At 39.7% G+C, this 19,258-nt stretch overlaps 1 protein-coding gene across 3 annotated transcripts in view; it reads left to right on the forward strand.

Moving 5' to 3' along the window:
- Positions 1-19,258, forward strand: part of ARMH3 (armadillo like helical domain containing 3) — a 176,497-nt gene that overhangs the window by 80,620 nt on the left and 76,619 nt on the right. For all 3 annotated transcript variants that reach the window (XM_060034211.1, XM_060034210.1, XM_060034212.1), the window contains 2 exons: positions 8,820-8,902; positions 9,431-9,557. In XM_060034211.1, coding sequence (XP_059890194.1) covers positions 8,820-8,902; positions 9,431-9,557 — 210 coding nt within the window. The remainder of the gene's footprint in view (positions 1-8,819; positions 8,903-9,430; positions 9,558-19,258) is intronic.

The raw sequence follows: 19,258 nt of genomic DNA on the forward strand, positions 1-19,258 counted from the left end.
AAGGTTTGAGATACAGTTGTCTCTCCATATCTGCATCCACAGATTCAACCAACCATGGATCAAAAATATTTGAAAAGAAAATTCCAGAAAGTTCCAAAAAGCAAAACTTGAATTTGCTGCATGCTGGCAACTATTTACATAGCGTTTACATTATATTAGATATTATAAGTAATCTATAGAGATGATTTAAATTATACAGGAAGATGTGTGTAGGTTACACTGCAAATACTACATCATTTTATTTATTTATTTATTTTTTTGCGATACGCGGGCCTCTCACTGTTGTGGCCTCTCCTGTTGTGGAGCACAGGCTCTGGACGCGCAGACTCAGCGGCCATGGCTCACGGGCCCAGCTGCTCCGTGGCATGTGGGATCCTCCCGGACCGGGACACGAACTCGTGTCCCCTACATCGGCAGGCGGAGTCTCAACCATTGCGCCACCAGGGAAGCCTACATCATTTTATATAAAGGACTTGAGCATCTATGGAGTTTGGTATCTGTGGAGGGTCCTGGAAACAATCTCCACGCCCCATCCCCCTATCCCCGCTCCCCATCCCCCCATCCCCGCTGTGGATACCGAGGGACCGCTGTACTTTGTGTGAGCTTCTGACACAGTTATTGACTTGTAGTTGTTGTCATTCAGCAGAAAGATGTGATGCATTTCTCTATATGATATATCTATCTGGCATTGGTGTTTTGGGACAGCCTACTCCTGGGACTATGAAGGATGGGGGCCAATGAGAATTGTCTGTTAAGACCTGGAAGGTCTCAACCACCAAGCTTGTCATCTGAAAAGATTCTGCAGTAAGCTGTGCCATTCTGGTTTTTTTTTTTTAAATTAATTAATTAATTAATTTTTGGCTGCATTGGGTCTTTGTTGCTGCGTGTGGGCTTTCTCTAGTTGTGGCGGACAGGGACTACTCTTTGTTGCGGTGCATAGGCTGCTCATTGCGGTGGCTTCTCTTGTTGCTGAGCACGGGCTCTAGGCACGTGGGCTTCAGTAGTTGTGGTGCACGGGTTCAGTAGTTGTGGCTCGAGGGCTCTAGAGTGCAGGCTTAGTAGTTGTGGCGCACGGGCTTAGTTGCTCCGCGGCATGTGGGATCTTCCCGGACCAGGGCTCGAATCCGTGTTCCCTGCATTGGCAGGCAGATTCTTAACCACTGCACCACCAGGGAAGTCCCTGTGCCATTCTGTTTTGTGGATGAGTAGCCATTGCTCACCTAATGGGCAAAACTGTTTACACAGTAATGGGTTTCTATAACATAGGCCCTTTTTCTTTGGAAATCTCTCAGACTAAGGATCATGTCTTTGGTGAGGAAGAGCTTGTGTTAGTCCCTTCTCCCCTGCTTCCTTTTAAAACTATTATTTAAAAATTAGAAACATGGTAAACCAAAGGGTTAAATTAAAAAGAAAAAAAAAGCATATCCTGCCCCTCTTATCTTCACAATGACTACAACATGTATTGTACTTGATTCCAAACTCTTATAGACATATGACTAATTAACAATACTACGTTTATACAACCAACCCCTTATCTTTTGTAGTTATCTTAACTCTTCCCTCTATGTACTGTTACTTCTGTGACAGTTTGGTTGGTTATGTGCCCAGATGGCACCAAGTGGACAAGTGGATCAAGGGCAGTTTTCTAAAAATGTGTGTGTGTGGAGAGTGGTGAGCCAGGAGTCAGCCAACATGAGCTCTGTGCTACTTGTGTGTTGGCACCCAGTACCAGATCTCTGCTGTCCTTGAACCTGCCCCTGGCCCAAGGCTATTCTCTGGCCTGCAGTTAAACCCTGTTCATAGCATTATACCATAATAGCTTATGAATAAGCCTGGATATTAATTGTTTATACTCATGTTTTTTGTTTGTTTGTTTCAGTTCTGATTTTGCATAAAGAAGGGAGATCTTGTCTCCATTTGAAGTCCAGATCTGATCATATTCCATCTTCAGTACATAATTTTGAAGGAGGCAACCCTGAGTGAGGGAAATAGGAACAGTTTTAGTTGACATTTATTATTATTTTTTAAAGATACTAGAGAGGAAGCAGAAACAGAAAGGGAGATAGAGGTGTGTGAAAGGTGAGATTTAAAGGAGGGAGATAAGAGCTAATGTAGAGGGCCTGCTGAGGCAGTTTATGCTGAGAAAAGCTACTGGGTGTGTTTTAGTGTTGAGAGTGAGTAGAAGAAAGGTAATAATGAGGTGTTAAACATCTTTACTCTAATAAGTAGTTGAAGACCAAGAAAAGGAGGGGATCAAATACATGAAAATAACCTTGGAGCAGCCAGTAGGTGGAGAAAGTTATATAAACCAGTCTAGAGAAGTGTTGGTAACAGTATAGTCAGGAAGTCTAAGCACACCATTTATACGTAAGCTTCCTTCCCTTTAACATTTGACTGCATCTAGCACCTTTATTTGTTTAATCTTATGTTAATGGAATGGTAGAAAGAACACTAACCAGGAGACCAGGATCTAGTCCCTGCCTAGTCACTAACTAGTTGGCGTGGTGGTGGGGGGTTGTTTTTGAATCCAAAAAATGAGGGAGTTGGATTAAATGACCTCTAAGGTCCTTTCTAGCTCTAAAAGTCTAAAATCAGCTATATCAAAGCCTCACAGACTTTGAACTCCCTTCACGTCGAGTCAGAGGATAGAAGACAATGTGTGTGTAGTGATGTGTATAGAACACTGAATAGTTGATAGAATGAGTGCAAAGTCAGATGTTGAAGGAAAAAAGCATTATTTTATGAGATATTTGGGACATTCCTTCTTGAAGAGGAGTTGTGGTCCCTGATGTCAGAGGCTTGTGGGAGCCAATTTTAAGGTTGCTTTGTTCATTTTAGCTGCCTATTAAATTCCCTTTAGAGAATGATAACTTCCAGGTAAGAAAACCCTGGCTTTTTTAAGAGGGTAGGGGTTCTGACCTGAATTGTCAGGGGCAGAATGCATGTTTCCCCTGACACTGACTCTCAGAGTATTGAAGTGCTGGACTCTCCTTCTCAATACTGCTTGGCTCTGCTGACATCTGTGGCAATTGGGACACAGGCCACCTCTTGGCCTGTGCCAGAATTGCTCTTCCTTCCCTCATATTTATCACGTTGTCATCCCTGACTCTGAATCCCAGAGATCAAGACTAGCTGTAGTCTAGCAGAGGAGCAATAAATCATTGCTCTCACTTCCTTTTCTCCAGGTTTTCTACCCGTTAATTACCACATAACCACTTCTGAGGCTGCATCTTTGTGCCGTGTGTGCCTGGGACAAAAGCCCTCCTTGATTGGATATGTGCAAAAGCAGCTTTGTCTCTATCTAGCCATTATGTTTTGCAGAGTGCCACGTGTGTTACCCATCCTTTTCTCTTGTCTCTGGTGAGTTTAAGGAGTCTTATTGTCAGGTGATTTATCCATTAATAGGGCTTTTCTAAGCTCTGGGGTTAGGGGGTGGGCTGGGCAGCCCCTACTCATTAAGGAGAGAGGTTTGGGCTGGGTGAGTGCTTGTTTTTTTTTCCCCCCTGCTGCCTTGCTGCCCGGCTTGCAGGATCTTAGTTCCCCGACCAGAGAGTGAACCCAGGCCATGGCAGTGAAAGCACTGAGTCCTAACCACTGGACCACCAGGGAATTCCCTTGGGTTAGTCATTTTTATGTGGATTTTAGCCAGTCCCCTTCATTTTCTGGGCTCCTAGTAGGAGCTAAGCAGGTTGTGTGATCCAGAATGGGCTCCCATGGAGCTTTTTTGGGGTCCAGTCCAATAGATCACTTGTTAACAGACAACATCAAAAGGGCCAGCTGCCTATCATTTGCCTTTCCATTATGAAACCTCAGAGAACTTGAGTCAGGGTGAAGAGTTCATAAATGAGGATACCTATCTCCTTCATCCCTAGCAAGCCTTCTTTTTTTTTTTTTGGTATTTGAAGGGAAGGTCCAGGCTTTAGAAACAGAATATAGACAAGCTATTGTACTTTTGCCTGCTGTTTCTTTACTGTACCTGTGCTTTTAGAGAATTGAGAGTGAGGGGTGTTGTGTGGCAGGCAGCAAGTGTCTGGAGGGACTTACTTCTACTCATCATTCCCTGCTGTTTCAAATCAAAGCTTACATCTCTTTTCTAAGAGTAGTAAACTTCACACAAAGCTCAGACAGCATGGGAGAATGGACTTCTTTGCTGGCAAAGAAGCAGATATGGTCTTAGAAAAGGAGAGGTCAAGCCTTTTTTTGTGTGTCTGTGGAAGTAGGAAGGGTTGAGGGGGAGAAGACAAAAGGAACATCAAATACTTGCAGCTGCTGAACCCCTTCTTTATAGTTCCCCATCAAACAGGGGAAATAGGTACAGGGGCAGTAGTCATGATGGGCAGAGAAGCAGAATTTATTTTATAGTTTTAGTTGAGAGAGTATAAGGCAACTGATAAATTATTTTATGCTTAATGTTTATTTGCAAAACTGTCTTTAAAGCTGCACTGTTAACCTAGGGACTTGGCAGTCAGTCTCATGACTGAGATCGCTTGGGTTTTAGCACTGTCTCCCCTCATTAAAGATTACAAGGCAAAAAGGGGACCTTTTCAGTAAACGTTGTCACAGTCGAGAGAGGACAGAGCAAGCTGCGCTTTTGTTTAAATATTTAGTACAGTTAAGGGCTTTTTTTCCCTTCATGAGCTCCATTCTTTTTTTTTTTTATTCCTAGGTATTTTATTCTTTTTATTGCAGTGGTAAACGGGAGTGTTTCCTTAATTTCTCTTTCAGATTCTTCATCATTAGTGTATAGGAATGCAAGAGATTTCTGTGCATTAATTTTGTATCCTGCAACTTTACCAAATTCATTGATTAGCTCTAGTAGTTTTCTGGTGGCCTCTTTAGGATTCTCTATGTATAGTATCATGTCATCTGCAAACAGTGACACTTTTACTTCTTCTTTTCCAATTTGTATTCCTTTTATTTCTTTTTCTTCTTTGATTGCAGTGGCTAGATCTTCCAAAACTATGTTGAATAATAGTGGTGAGAGTGGGCACCCTTGTCTTGTTCCTGATTTTAGAGGAAATGTTTTCAGTTTTTCACCATTGAGAATGATGTTTGCTACGGGTTTGTCATATATGGCCTTTATTATGTTGAGGTAGTTTCCCTCTATGCCCACTTTCTGGAGAGTTTTTATCATAAATCAGTGTTGAATTTTGTTAAAAGCTTTTTCTGAATCTATTGAGATGATCATATGGTTTTTCTTCTTCAGTTTGTTAATATGGTGTATCACATTGATTTGCATATATTGAAGAATCCTTGCATCCCTGGGATAAATCCCACTCGATCATGGTATATGATCCTTTTAATGTGTTGTTGGATTCTGTTTGCTAGTATTTTGCTGAGGATTTTTGCATCTATATTCTTCAGTGATATTGGTCTGTAATTTTCTTTTTTTTGTAGTATCTTGGTCTGGTTTTGGTATCAGGGTGATGGTGGCCTCATAGAATGAGTTTGGGAGTGTTCCTTCCTCTGCAGTTTTTCGGAAGAGTTTGAGAAGGATGGGTGTTAGCGCTTCTCTAAATATTTGATAGAATTCACCTGTGAAGCCATCTGGTCCTGGACTTTTGTTTATTGGAAGATTTTAAATCACAGTTTCAATTTCATTACTTGTGATTGGTCTGTTCATATTTTCTGTTTCTTCCTGGTTCAGTCTTGGAAGCTTATACCTTTCTAAAAATTTGTCCATTTCTTCCAGGTTGTCCATTTTATTGGCACAGAGTTGCTTGTAGTAGTCGCTTAGGATGCTTTGTATTTCTGCGGTGTCTGTTGTAGCTTCTTTTTCATTTCTAATTTTATTTATTTTTTATTTTTAATTTTATTTTTTTTTTGCGATACATGGACCTCTCACTGTTGTGGCCTCTCCTGTTGCGGAGCACAGGCTCCAGACGTGCAGGCTCAGCGGCCATGGCTCACGGGCCCAGCTGCTCTGCAGCATGTGGGATCTTCCGGGACCAGGGCACAAACCCATGTCCCCTGCATCAGCAGGTGGACTCTCAACCACTGCGCCACCAGGGAAGCCCCATTTCTAATTTTATTGATTTGAGTCCTCTCCCTCTTTTTTTTGATGAGTCCTCTCCCTCTTTTTCTTGATGAGTCTGGCTAATGGTTTATCAATTTTTTTTATCTTCTCAAAGAACCAGCTTTTAGTTTTATTGATCTTTGTTATTGTTTTCTTTGTTTCTATTTCATTTATTTCTGCTCTGATCTTTATGATTTCTTTCCTTCTGTTAACTTTGGGTTTTGTTTGTTCTTCTTTCTCTAGTCCCTTTAGGTGTAAGGTTAGATTGTTTATTTGAGACTTTTCTTATTTCTTGAGGTAGAATTGTATTGCTATAAATTTCCCTCTTAGAACTGCTTTTGCTGCATCCCATAGGTTTTGGATCATCGTGTTTTTGTTGTCATTTGTCTCTAGGTATTTTTTGATTTTCTCTTTGATTTTTTTCAGTGATCTCTTGGTTATTTAGTAACGTATTGTTTAACCTCCATGTGTTTGTATTTTTTATGCTTTTTTTCCCCCGTAATTGATTTCTAATCTAGCGTTGTAGTCAGAAAAGATGTTTGATATGATTTCAATATTCTTAAATTTACTGAGGCTTGATTTGTGACCCAAGATGTGATCCATCCTGGAGAATGTTCCATGTGCACTTGAGAAGAAAGTGTAATCTGCTGTTTTTGTATGGAATGTCCTATAAATATCAATTAAATCAATCTGGTCTCTTGTGTCATTTACAGCTTGTGTTTCCTTATTAATTTTCTGTCTGGATGATCTGTCCATTGGTGTAAATAAGGTGTTAAAGTCCCCCACTATTATTGTGTTACTGTCGATTTCCTCTTTTATAGCTGTTAGCAGTTGCCTTATGTATTAAGGTGCTCCTATGTTGGGTGCATATATATTTGTAATTGTTATATCTTCTTCTTGGATTGATCCCTTGATCATTATGTAGTATCCTTCCTTGTCTCTTGTAACATTCTTTATTTTAAAGTCTATTTTATCTGATATGAGTATTGCTATTCCAGCTTTCTTCTGATTTCCATTTGCATGGAATATCTTTTTCCATCTTCTCACTTTCATTCTGTGTGTCCCTAGGTCTGAAGTGGGTCTCTTGTAGACAGCTTATATATGTGTCTTGTTTTTGTATCCATTCAGCGAGCCTCTGTGTTTTGGTTGGAGCATTTAATCCATTCACGTTTAAGGCAATTATCGATACGTATGTTCCTAAGACCATTTTCTTAATTGTTATGGGTTTGTTTTTGTAGGTCCTTTTCTTCTCTTGTGTTTCCCACTTAGAGAAGTTCCTTTAGCATTTGTTATAGAGCTGGTTTTGTGGTGCTGAATTCTTAGCTTTTGCTTGTCTGTAAAACTTTTGATTTCTCCATTGAATCTTAATGAGATCCTTGCCGGGTAGAGTACTCTTGGTTGTAGGTTCTTCCCTTTCATCACTTTAAATATATCATGCCACTCCCTTCTGGCTTGTAGAATTTCTGCTGAGAAATCAGCTGTTAACCTTATGGGAGTTCCCTTGTATGACACTGGTCGTTTTTCCCTTGTTGCTTTCAGTCTTTAATTTTTGTCAATTTGATTACTATGTGTCTCAGTGTGTTTCTCCTTGAGTTTATCCTGCCTGGAACTCTCTGCGCTTCCTGGACTTGGGTGGCTATTTCCTTTCCCATGTTAGGGAAGTTTTCGACTATAATCTCTTCAGATATTTTCTTGGGTCCTTTCTCTCTCTCTTCTCCTTCTGGGACCCCTATAATGTGAATGTTGTTGCATTTAATGTTATCCCAGAGGTCTCTTAGGCTGTCTTCATTTCTTTTCATTCTTTTTTCTTTATTCTGTTCTGCAGCAGTGAATTCCACCATTCTGTCTTCCAGGTCACTTATCTGTTCTTCTGCCTCAGTTATTCTGCTATTGATTCCTTCTAGTGTATTTTTCATTTCAGTTATCATATTGTTCATCTCTGTTTGTTTGTTCTTTAATTCTTCTAGTTGTTTGTTCTTTGATTCTTCTAGGTCTTTGTTAACATTTCTTGCATCTTCTCTGTCTTTGCCTCCATTCTCTTTCCGAGGTCCTGGATCATCTTCACTATCGTTATTCTTAGTTCTTTTTCTGGAAGGTTTCCTATCTGCACTTCATTTAGTTGTTTTTCTGGGGTTTATCTTGTTCCTTCATCTGGTACATAGCCCTCTGCCTTTTCATCTTGTCTGTCTTTCTGTGAATGTGGTTTTGTTCCACAGGCTGCAGGATTGTAGTTCTTCTTGCTTCTGGTGTCTGCCCTCTGGTCCATGAGCTCCATTCTTATACAGAGCTGAAGCAGTAGGTTCTACAGTATATCTGGCACATCTGTTGACCAGTTAGAATTAAAACATTTTCTTCTTAGCAGTGATGTTTGAAACAGTTACATAACTAAAACTTAGTGACTTGGGATGCTAGCATCCTAGGGTGAGAAGGGGACACTCAGTAAACTGAGCAAATATGATGTGGAAATCACCATGCAGGAATAAATTTGGAACACTAAAATGTCCATTTTATAATCAAATTTCTGACCTCAATTGCTGTTTACAAAGTGGCAAAAAGTAGATTTTTAAAAACCTGTGGGCAGATGAGCAGACATGTGCTTGGGAAGGTCAGTGCTTTCTTCAAATACACCTACTTTGCCTGCTTTTAAAAAGTCCTTAGTGGCTGTGATGTACTCATTCTAGCCCTCTTTGGATTTCTGTAGAGCTAGTTCACTTTCATTGCTTTCATTTAATAACTTTATTGATTATGCTTTGATTACCTTATTGATGCCTTTCCTTCTCTTTTTTTTTTTTTCTTTTTTAAGCCTTGATAAATTTGCTGAAGTTCCTTATGTCAAATGAGACCGTACTTCTGGCCAAACACAACATTTTTACCTTAGCCCTTATGGTGAGTAGCAAAAAAATATATTTATTTTTATGAGCTGTACCCTAAGGCAGAAGTGGGCTGGTTTGAGACAGGAGCTGGTATTCTAGGGATTAAGTCATAGGGAAAACCAGGCCTTTATTTTCCCTTTGGATCAGAATCTCTATACTGGTGCTCCCCACTTTCACCTATGTCTTTGGAGAACCTGGGGTCTTTCATGAGATAATGGTAACACACCATTATATGATATTCCCACCAAACAGATACAAGAGGTGTAAATTAATTTCAAGAGCATTGATAATACTAAAAAGTAGAAAATAATTAGGAAGTGGTGAGTTTTGAGTACTTATAACTTGATTTTAATATAATTTATTGAATTGCAAGTTTATATAAGTTAATCTTTAATAATGACTTTAATAATCAGCTCACAAAATTTCTGAAAATTTAACAACTCTTGCAAGACAATAAGAGCTGGCTATAGCACACTACTGATGATACTCTTCTGGTCTTCATAGTATGATACCTGTTTATGGGCTTTTGCTTCTTTTTTAGATTGTGAACCTATTTAATATGTTTATCACATATGGCGATACATTCCTGCCCACCCCCAGTAGTTATGATGAACTCTACTATGAGATTATCCGCATGCACCAGAGCTTTGACAACCTCTACTCCATGGGTAAGCTGTCTTCTTTTTATTCCTCTCTCCCCATCAGCTGTGATTTTTGGTATATGAGAGGAAAAGACTACATAAGATTATCCTCTAGTTGCTTGGCCCTTGCTTGGCACAGAACTGTGTAGTCTCCTTTTCTCAGGCAATAAGAAAGTATATGTGGACTTCTTTGCCTTCAGGAACTCAGAATTCATCTCAGTAGAAAGCTGGTTAACATCCCTGTAGCCCTTTCTTGATGTTTGTGAAAGAGAGAGAATAGGGAGGCTTGTGGATTTAGTGAATACCAGTGAGATCGGAGTGAGAGTGGGTGGGAGTTGACAGCAGCAAACAAAAGAGCTTGGATCCCAAGGGAACATTGTGTGATTTGAGAAGGTACAGCGTTTTAAGGAGTTTCAATGTACCTAGGTATTTTTAGCATAACTCACAAGAGGAAGTGGGCATTAGATAAAAATCTTTCTTGCAAACCTTTTGGTAATTGGCTCACTGAAAATTTACTCTGTAGCCGTAATGAGTATAACTTACTTCTGAAAGAGGTCATGTATCCTTGTAAGTTTGAGTGAAGAGGCTACTCAAACCTACCTAAGTTTGAAAGGTGTTTATAGTGCCCAGAAACAGAAAGCCACTCAATAAAGTGGTCTGTTAAAAACCTCCAACTTATTAGCTTTATTGGGATGTAATTGATATATAATAAACTGCACCGTTTTTAAAAAAAAAATTTATTTATTTTTTGGCCGCGCCACGCAGCCTCCTACGGGATCTTAGTTCCCTAACCAGGGATGGAACCCGCGCCCCCTGCAGTGGAAGCGCAGAGTCTTAACCACTGGACCGCCAGGGAAGTCCCAAACTGCATTCTTTTAAAGTATACAATTTTTAATAAGTTTTAGCATATGTACATGAAGCTGTCATTACAGTCAAGATAATGTACATATCCATCCTCTCCCTGAAATTTCCTTGTGTCCCTTTATGTCCCTTTTACCACCTCTGTCCCTCACCCCCCATCCCTGGACAACCAGTGACCTGCTTTCTGTCACTGTCGATTATTACTTTATCCCTTTCATTGGGTCTATTCGTGAAAAGTTCATATTTTGCTTGCGACTCCTGTATCATGAGAAAGGTGGAGGGGATTTGGAGCAAATACCTGGAGAAAGAGTAGAAGCAAACCGTGGAAAAGGATTGCCTAGGAGGACAGAATTTTTTCTATTTCCCTGCTCTCTTATTCTCAGTGTAATAGCTTTAGCATCAGGTCAGCTCCCCTCAGAATATTAAGTTCCCACTGTCACATCAAGACCCATGTCTCTTTTTTTTAGGAGCTAGGAAGTCTTCCATGAGAACCCTCTGGCAAACTTCCCATTGGCAAAAGGTGCTCAGAGTACCCTGGTGTGGTTTGCATGTACCTGGTTTTACCAATGTCCTTGTTTTCAAGAATGTAGGATCTTCCAGGGGTGAAGAGCTACCCCAGAGGCTTTAGCACCCATTAATAGATGAATAAAGATGTCTTTCAGTGAGGAAAGGAAAGAGAGTTGGAGTGGGGGAGATATTTTATAGACGTCTGACTTACCTGCTAAATTGTGCCACATACACAAATGAGATAAACCCTTGTAGCCACAGCAATAAGATAAGAGAGGACATCTGGGAATGCTCAAATCTGCTAACGGAATTAAAATGGTAACCAAGAAAGTACAAATAGGAAAGTGAAAATTTCACTAAATGAAACACAACAAATAGTAGGAGGTGGCATGTTTCAGTGCTCTCCATTTTGTATAAAGTATGAGGAAACTTCTGGTGGAAGAAAACATTTGTTTTAAGTCAAGTTTTTTGGGGTATAATTTACATATATGGTAAAATTCACCCTAAATGTACAATTCTGAGTTTCAACAAATGCATATGGAAGTGTAATTATCACAGAAAATCAAGATATAGAAGGGTTTCACTATCTCAAAAACTTCTCTTGTGCTCCTGTGAGGTCAACTCTTCCACCCACCCCAGTCCCTAGCAATCACTGATCTGTTCCATGTCCGCATGGTTTTGCCTTTTCTAAAAAAATATATAGAGGAAATCATACAGTCTTTTGAGTCTGACTTCTTTTTTTTAAAAAAATTAATTAATTAATTATTTTACTTTTATTTGCTTTGGGTCTTCGTTGCTGCGCGGGCTTTCTCTAGTTGTGGTGAGCGGGGGCTACTCTTTGTTGCAGTGCGCGGGCTTCTCATTGCTGTGGCTTCTCTTGTTGTGGAGCACAGGCTCTAGGGTGCGCAGGCTTCAGTAGTTGTGGTGCACTGGCTTCAGTAGTTGTGGCGCACGGGCTTAGTTGCTCCGCGGCATGTGGGATCTTCCCGGACCAGGGCTCGGACCCGTGTCCACTGCATTCGCAGGCGGATTCTTAACCACTGCGCCACCAGGGAGGCCCTGGCTTCTTATACATAGTAATTTGTTTGAAGTTATCCATGTTGATGCATGTATCAGTAGTTCATTCCTTTTTATTATGGAATAATATTCCATTGTGGGAATATGCCAGCTTGGTTTATCCATTTATCAGTGGAAGGACATTTGGGAGGTTTCCAGTTTTTAGCGATTGTAAATAAAGCCCCTGTAAACATTTTTGTACACAGTTTTATGTGAACACAAGTTTGCATTTCACTTGATTACATACCTATGAATGGGATTTTTGGGTATTATGTAAGTGTACGTTGAACTTTATAAGAAACCGCCAAACTGTTTTCCAAAGTGGATGTACTATTTTACATAACCTACAACAGTATGCAAGAGTTGTAGTCACTCCATATCCTAGCCGGCATTTTTTTTTTTTTTTTTTTGGCTTCTTACAGGTGTGTAGCGATATCTCATTATGGTTTTAATTTGCATTTTCCTGATGAATAATGGTGTTGAGCATCTTTTCCTATTCTTATTTGCCATCCATATATCTTTGGTGAAGGATTTGTTAGATTTTTTGCCCATTAAAAAAAAAATTTCCATACCCGTGTTTATAGCAGCACTATTCACAATTGTCAAAAGATGGGAGCAACCGAAATGTCCATCAGCAGATGAATGGATAAATAAAATGTGATATATATATATATATATAATGGGTTGCTATGCAGCCTTTAAAAAGAAAGAAATCCTGGGCTTCCCAGGTGGCGCAGTGGTTGAGAGTCCGTCTGCCGATGCAGGGGACACGGGTTCGTGCCCTGCTCCGGGAAGATCCCACATGCCGCGCAGTGGCTGGGCCCGTGGGCCATGGCTGCTGAGCCTGCGCGTCCGGAGACTGTGCTCCGTAACAGGAGAGGCCACAACAGTGATAGGTCCGCGTACCGCAAAAAAAAAAAAAAAAAAGAAAGAAAGAAAGAAATCCTGTTACATGCTACAATGTGGATGAATGTTGAGTATACTATGCTAAGTGAAATAAGCCAGTCACAAAAGGTTTCCACCTATGTGAAGTATCTAAAGTAGTCAAATTCATGGATACAGAATGGTGGTTACTGGGGGTGGTGGAGAGGGTGCAAAGGGAGTTGTTTAATAGGTACAGAGCTTCAGTTCTGCAAGACAAAAAGGTTCTGGAGATCTGTTTCACAGCAGTGTACATATACTTTACATCATTGAACTGTACATTTAGAAATAGGTTAAGGTGGTAAATTTTATGATTGGTATTTTTTACCACAATAAAAAGAAATATACTAAACTCTAGACTTTATTTGGATTCTGCTAATTCCTCTAATGTTCCTTTTGTATTCCAGGATCTCATCCATTGCTACATTTACTCGTGATGTCTGCTTAGTCTCTTTTTATCTGACAGTTTCTTAGTGTTTGCTCATTTTTCATGGCCTTGACAGTTTTGAGGAGAACCTTCTTCAGTTTGGGTTTGTCTGATGACTTACTCATGGTTGGACTAGGGTTATGCGTTTGGAGAAAGAATGCCACAGTGTCAGAGTGGCCTTTTCATCACATCAAGTATATATGTTATTAAGATGACTTAATCACTGGTGATGTTAATCTTGATCACTTGGTTAAGGAAGTGTTTGCAAAGTTTCTCCTCTGCAGGATTGCTTTTTTCCTCCTGTTCCGTGCTCTGTTCTTTGGAAGAAAGTCACTAAATGCAGCCAACTTTAGAGTTAGTGTAGTACCACTTCAGTAAAATATGCAAGCTTTGCTACTATATAGGGTTCTCTAATCACCAGCCCCCCACACTTACTTTGATATTATAGTTGTCATATGTATTACATCTACATTGAAAACTCCACCAGACAATGCTATAACTTTCACTTGTGACAATCATCCAAATTCTAAAGAACTTCAGAGGGAAAAATATATTTTTTATATTTGCCTGTATGTTTTCCATTTCTGTTGCTCTTTTTATTCCTGAAGATCCAAATTCCTTTCTGATATCATTTCTCACAGTCTTTAAGAATTTTCTGTAGCATTTTTTTGGGCTTCTGGTGACAAGATTTTTTTTGTTGTTTGTTTTCTTTCATTCCTGAAGGGTATTTTTGCTGGCTATAGAGTTATAGTTCTTACCTTTAAGTACTTTGAAGATGTTATTCCCCTTTTTTTGGCCTGTATGGTTTCTGATAATAAATCTGTGTTCATTTGAATCATGTTCCCTTATTTGTAATATGTTGTTTTTCTCCTGCTTCTTTTAAATTACTTTTCCTTATCTTTGGCTTTCAGAAGTTTGATTATGATATGTTTTGGCCTGGTTTTTCTTTGTGTTTATCCTGTTTGGGGTTTCCTGAGGATCTTGAATGTCACCAAATTTGGGAGTTTTCAGCCATTCTTTTTAAAAAATATTTATTTATTTATTTATTTATTTTTGGCTGCATTGGGTCTTTGTTGCTGTGTGCAGGCTTTCTCTAGTTGCGGCAAGTGGGGGCTGCTCTTCGTTGCAGTGCGCGGGCTTCTCACTGTCGTGGCTTCTCTTGTTGCGGAGCATGGGCTCTAGGCGCGCAGGCTTCAGTGGTTGTGGCACGCGGGTTCAGTAGTTATGGCTCACGGTCTCTAGAGTGCAGGTTCAGTAGTTGCGGCTCATGGGTTTAGTTGCTCTGCGGCATGTGGGATCTTCCTGGGCCAGGGCTTGAACCCGTGTCCCCTGCATTGGCAGGCGGATTCTTAACCACTGTGCCACCAGGGAAGCCCCAGCCATTCTCTTTTGCAAATTGTTTTCTGCCCTTAATTTCTCTCTCCCTTTCTTCTTGGACTACAATAACACAAATGTTAGACTTTCTGATACTGTTACACAGGTCTCTGAGGCCCTGTTTTTCCCCCCATTTTTTCCTGTTCTTCATGTTTAATAATTTCTACTGTTCTGTCTTTAGGTTTACTGATTTCTGTGTCAATCCATTCTGCTATTAAGTCCATCTAGAGAATTTATTTTATATAATATATGTTTTACTTCTAAATGTTTTAATTGGTTCCTTTTTATAGTTTCAATTTCTCTCCTGAGAAGTTCTACCTTACCATTCATTCATTCAGGAATGTTTGCCTTTTTCTAGTGGAGCATGTTTGTAATAGTTGCTCTAAAACTCTGATAATTTTAACATCTGTGTCACATCAGGCATCTGTTTGTCTTTTCTCTTGAGAATTTGTTACATTTTCTTGTTTTATTGTATATCCTGGTTCTTTGTATGTCCTGGTTCCTTATAAGTTGAGTAATTTTGGATTACATCCTGGACATTTTTCTTATGTTGTGTAGACTCAGGGTTCAGTTATAATCTGGAGGGTTTTTTTTTTTTTGGTATTAGTAGGCAATCAATCCAGTTAGACCACAGGTTCTTTCTCACTTTCTGTAGGTAGTGGTTCCAATATCAGTTCAGTTTTCAAAGCCGTTTCTGTGCTACTTTGGATCTGGTCCACGTACTCACCACTCAGGAGACTGGACTGTAGTTCAAATAGCAGTTTAGTTTTTAAAGGGTTTGCTTTGCTACTTTGTATTTGTTCCATGCTTGGTCAGCTCCCGTGAGCCTAACTTTCATATGCGGAATTAGAGGAACGCTTTCTCCTGGTCTGTCCAGGACTCCCTCTATGTTCTCTGGGTAGCAGAAGCCCCTTTTCCTGGTTTCTGTCTACAGAAAGATGAGGTTTCTATTGAAGTTTTAGCCATCCACCCAACTCCTCTATCATGCATCTCTGTGACTGTCTGGATCTTGAGGCAAACCTGCAAAAGAAAAATAGGAAAAAAGAAACCCTGGAAACCCACTTTTGTGGGTGTTTCTCCAAGTTTTGACTCCCCTCTATAATCTGTCTGCTTTTGTTTAATTTTCAGAGCCCTCAGGTAATACTTTTTATATTTTATACAGGATTTTTAACTGTAATCAGCAGGAGAGAGAGGCTGAAGTAGGCTTACTCTGCCACACTGGAAGTGGAGTCTCATCTTCAGTTTTTAGAGACATTTTTGCTGAATATAGAATTTTTCTTTCAATACTTAAAACAATGTCATTTTGTTGTTTTCTGGCTTGCATAATTCCTGATGAGAAGTCTACTGTCATTCTTAGCTTCATTTCTCTGTATATATCTTTTTTCTCTGCATGCTTTTAACATTTTCTCTTTATTGCTGATTTTCAGTAGTTTATCATGTGCCTTAACATGGTTTTCTTTATTTTTCCTGGAGTCTCTTGAGCTTCTTGGATCTGTGGATTTCTGGTTTTCATCAAATGTGGAAAAGTTTTGGCTGTTAATTTCTTCAGATATTTTTCTGTCCCCTCTCCTCTTTTCTTGTTTTGGAACTTCAATTATATATATGTTAGACCTCTTGACAGTGTCCCATAGGTCACTAAAGCTCTGTGGGTATTTTTTCCTTTCTTTCCATTTTTTTTTTTTGGTCTTTTCTCTCTCTTTCATTTTATTTTATGTATTTATACTATTTATTTTTGGCTGCACTGGGTCTTCATTGAGTCTTCGCACGGGCTTTCTCTAGTTGCAGTGAGCGGGGTCTACTCTTCGTCGCGGTGCGCGGGCTTCTCATTGTGGTGGCTTCTCTTGTTGCAGAACACTGGCTCTAGGCACGTGGGCTTCAGTAGTTGTGGCGCACGGACTCAGTAGTTGTGGCTCGTGGGCTTAGTTGCTCTGCAGCATGTGGGATCTTCCTGGACCAGGGGTTGAATCTGTGTCCTCTCACTGTTGTGGCCTCTCCCGTTGCGGAGCACAGGCTCCGGACGCGCAGGCCCAGTGGCCATGGCTCACGGGCCTAGCTGCTCCACGGCTTGTGGGATCTTCCTGGACCGGGACACGAGCCCGTGTCCCCTGCATCGGCAGGCGGACTCTCAACCACTGCGCCACCAGGGAAGCCCGGCAGGTGTATTCTTAACCACTGTGCCACCAGGGAAGTCCCTGTCTTTCATTTTAGATAGTTTCTATTCCTCAGTCTTCAAATTCACTGATCTTTTCTTCTGTGTTTTTTCTAATGTGCTGTTAATCTCATTAATCTCAATTCATTTCATCCTAGTGTATTTTTTTGTTTCATAAAGCATTTTCTTCCCTAGAAGTTCTATTTAGACTTCTTTCTTTAATATGTTCATTTCTTTCCTCATCATGTTTATATTTTCCTCAATCTTCCTGAGCATATGGAGCATATTTACAATAGCTGTTCTAATGTCCTTTTCTGCTAATTCCATCATCTCTCTTCATGTCTAGATCTGTTTCTATTGACTGATTTTTCTCCTGCTTATGGGTCATATTTTTTTCTGCTTCTTTGAATGCTGGTAATTTTTAAATTGGATTTATAACATTGTAATGTTAATGTTGTAAGTGCTTGATTTTCTTACGTTTTTTTATATAATGTTGGACTTTGTTCTGGGATGCAGTTATGTTGTGTGGAATCAGTTTCATCCTTTTAGGGTTTGCTTTTAAGGGTTGTTAGGGCAGGTTGAGAGCAACTTTTATTATGGACTAATTTGGCCCCATTACTAATGCAGTACCCATCTGCAGACTCTACCTGATAACCCATGTATTAGTAGGTTTTTCCACTCTTGCTGGTAGAAATGCAAATTATTTTATTTGTGGAGCCTTCTATGGGCGCCACAATTTCTTCTCTTTTCCAGTGATTCTTCACCGCCAGCTTGGGTAGTTTCCTCTTCCCTATGTGAAGATCGGTGCTCAGCAAAAGATGGAAGAGGACCCCTCTACAAACTTCCATAGTTCCCTGTCAAACTCCCTCCTCTACAGTACTCTACCCCACAAATTCTAGGTGCCTTGGCCTGCCCAGTTGCTTATCTCTATGTCTTTGGCTTGGCACGACTTCTGGATTCTGTTTAAGTTCCTCCTCCCTGCCCTGTAGGCTAGAAACTTTTTCACATAGTAAGCTGGGGTAATCGTAGGGTTCACCTTGTTTGTTTTCCTTCTTCAGGGATCACAGTTCTATATACTTGTTGTCCAGTGTCTGAAAACTCTTGTTTCATATATTTTGTTCAGTTTTCTATTGTTTGAGGTAGGAAGGTTAATTATGTCTTGATATTCTATCATGGCTAGAAGAGGAAGGCTCACTGAGACTTTTTTGATAAAGGCACACATTTAGTATTCCTATGGCATTAATTTATTGCAGTGATATCCACTGAGTAGGAAGGACCTTGACACAAGCTGCCCTGAACCATAAATGATACCATATTTTGAGCTGTTTTTTTCATTAAAAAAAAAAAGATAATTAGAAAAGAAAAAGTAAGGTAAAAAACATTTTTACAATCTCTCCTTTCTAGTATGACCACTGTTTTCATAGTTGTATATTAGTCTACTTGTATGCATAGTTTTACACGGTTGTAATTATGTTTTCCTATTTCGTGTTTTTTTAAACCGTCAGAACATTTTCCTATTTTTTTGTAGTTTTCTTAGGTCTCTTTCTCTCTCTCCCTCTCTCTCTCATTTTTTGCATAGTATGGATGGAGTTTATTTAACCATTCCTTCTTTTCATGGAAATTACAGTTTCCAGTTTTTGCTATTACTTAACTCTCTTTCTTTAATGGCCACATGGTATGCTATTTTTGTGTACCATAATTTACTACATAAATGATAACCTTAGCTTGAGGCATTTAGGGCATTTTGAGATAATTTTGTGTTTAAATTTGGTAACTTAGAAAAGAATGTAAAAGCCTATGGCATTTCCAAGGGAAATGCAGTGATGAGGTCTGGGTGCTTGTTCACTAAGAACAGAAGTGACAGGATGTTAACAGAGAAATAATACATGGACAGAGTTAAATACCTCTCTGAGGTAAGGAGAGTAAAATTCAGCTCAATTCCGTAAGTGTTAGGTCCTCACCATCAGAGAATTTATGATTTAGTGGAGGGTCTACTGAAAAACAGATGCATCTAAACAGTTTTTGCAATTGAGTTGAAAAAAATACATCTGACCTGCTTGAAACAATTTTGTTCATTACGCGAATAAATTTGCACAAACACTAGGTGAAACCTGAGTTCAGACTGTAGAGCTCTAACTTGAAACTATACCAAGTTCCCCTTCACTAAATCTTGTAAATTAGAAAAGCAGCTCTCTGATAATGTTTTATTAAGGCTTCCATCTTCTCTTTCATGAAATTGCATGAATTTATAAAAATGAAGTATTGCTAGAATAGATGCAGAGCAGCCAGATGAACTTTCTTTCCCTATTACAGTTATAGGCCCTCCCTCTAGTAAAGCTGCTGCTACTACTCTTCTTGCTAGAGGAATACTGGTCAGGAGTAGGTAGTGATGGTACTCAGGTGTAAAGTTCCTATGCAGACTGATTACACATT

This window comes from Delphinus delphis, chromosome 16 (genome assembly GCF_949987515.2).
Source record: "Delphinus delphis chromosome 16, mDelDel1.2, whole genome shotgun sequence".
Lineage (NCBI taxonomy): Eukaryota > Metazoa > Chordata > Mammalia > Artiodactyla > Delphinidae > Delphinus > Delphinus delphis.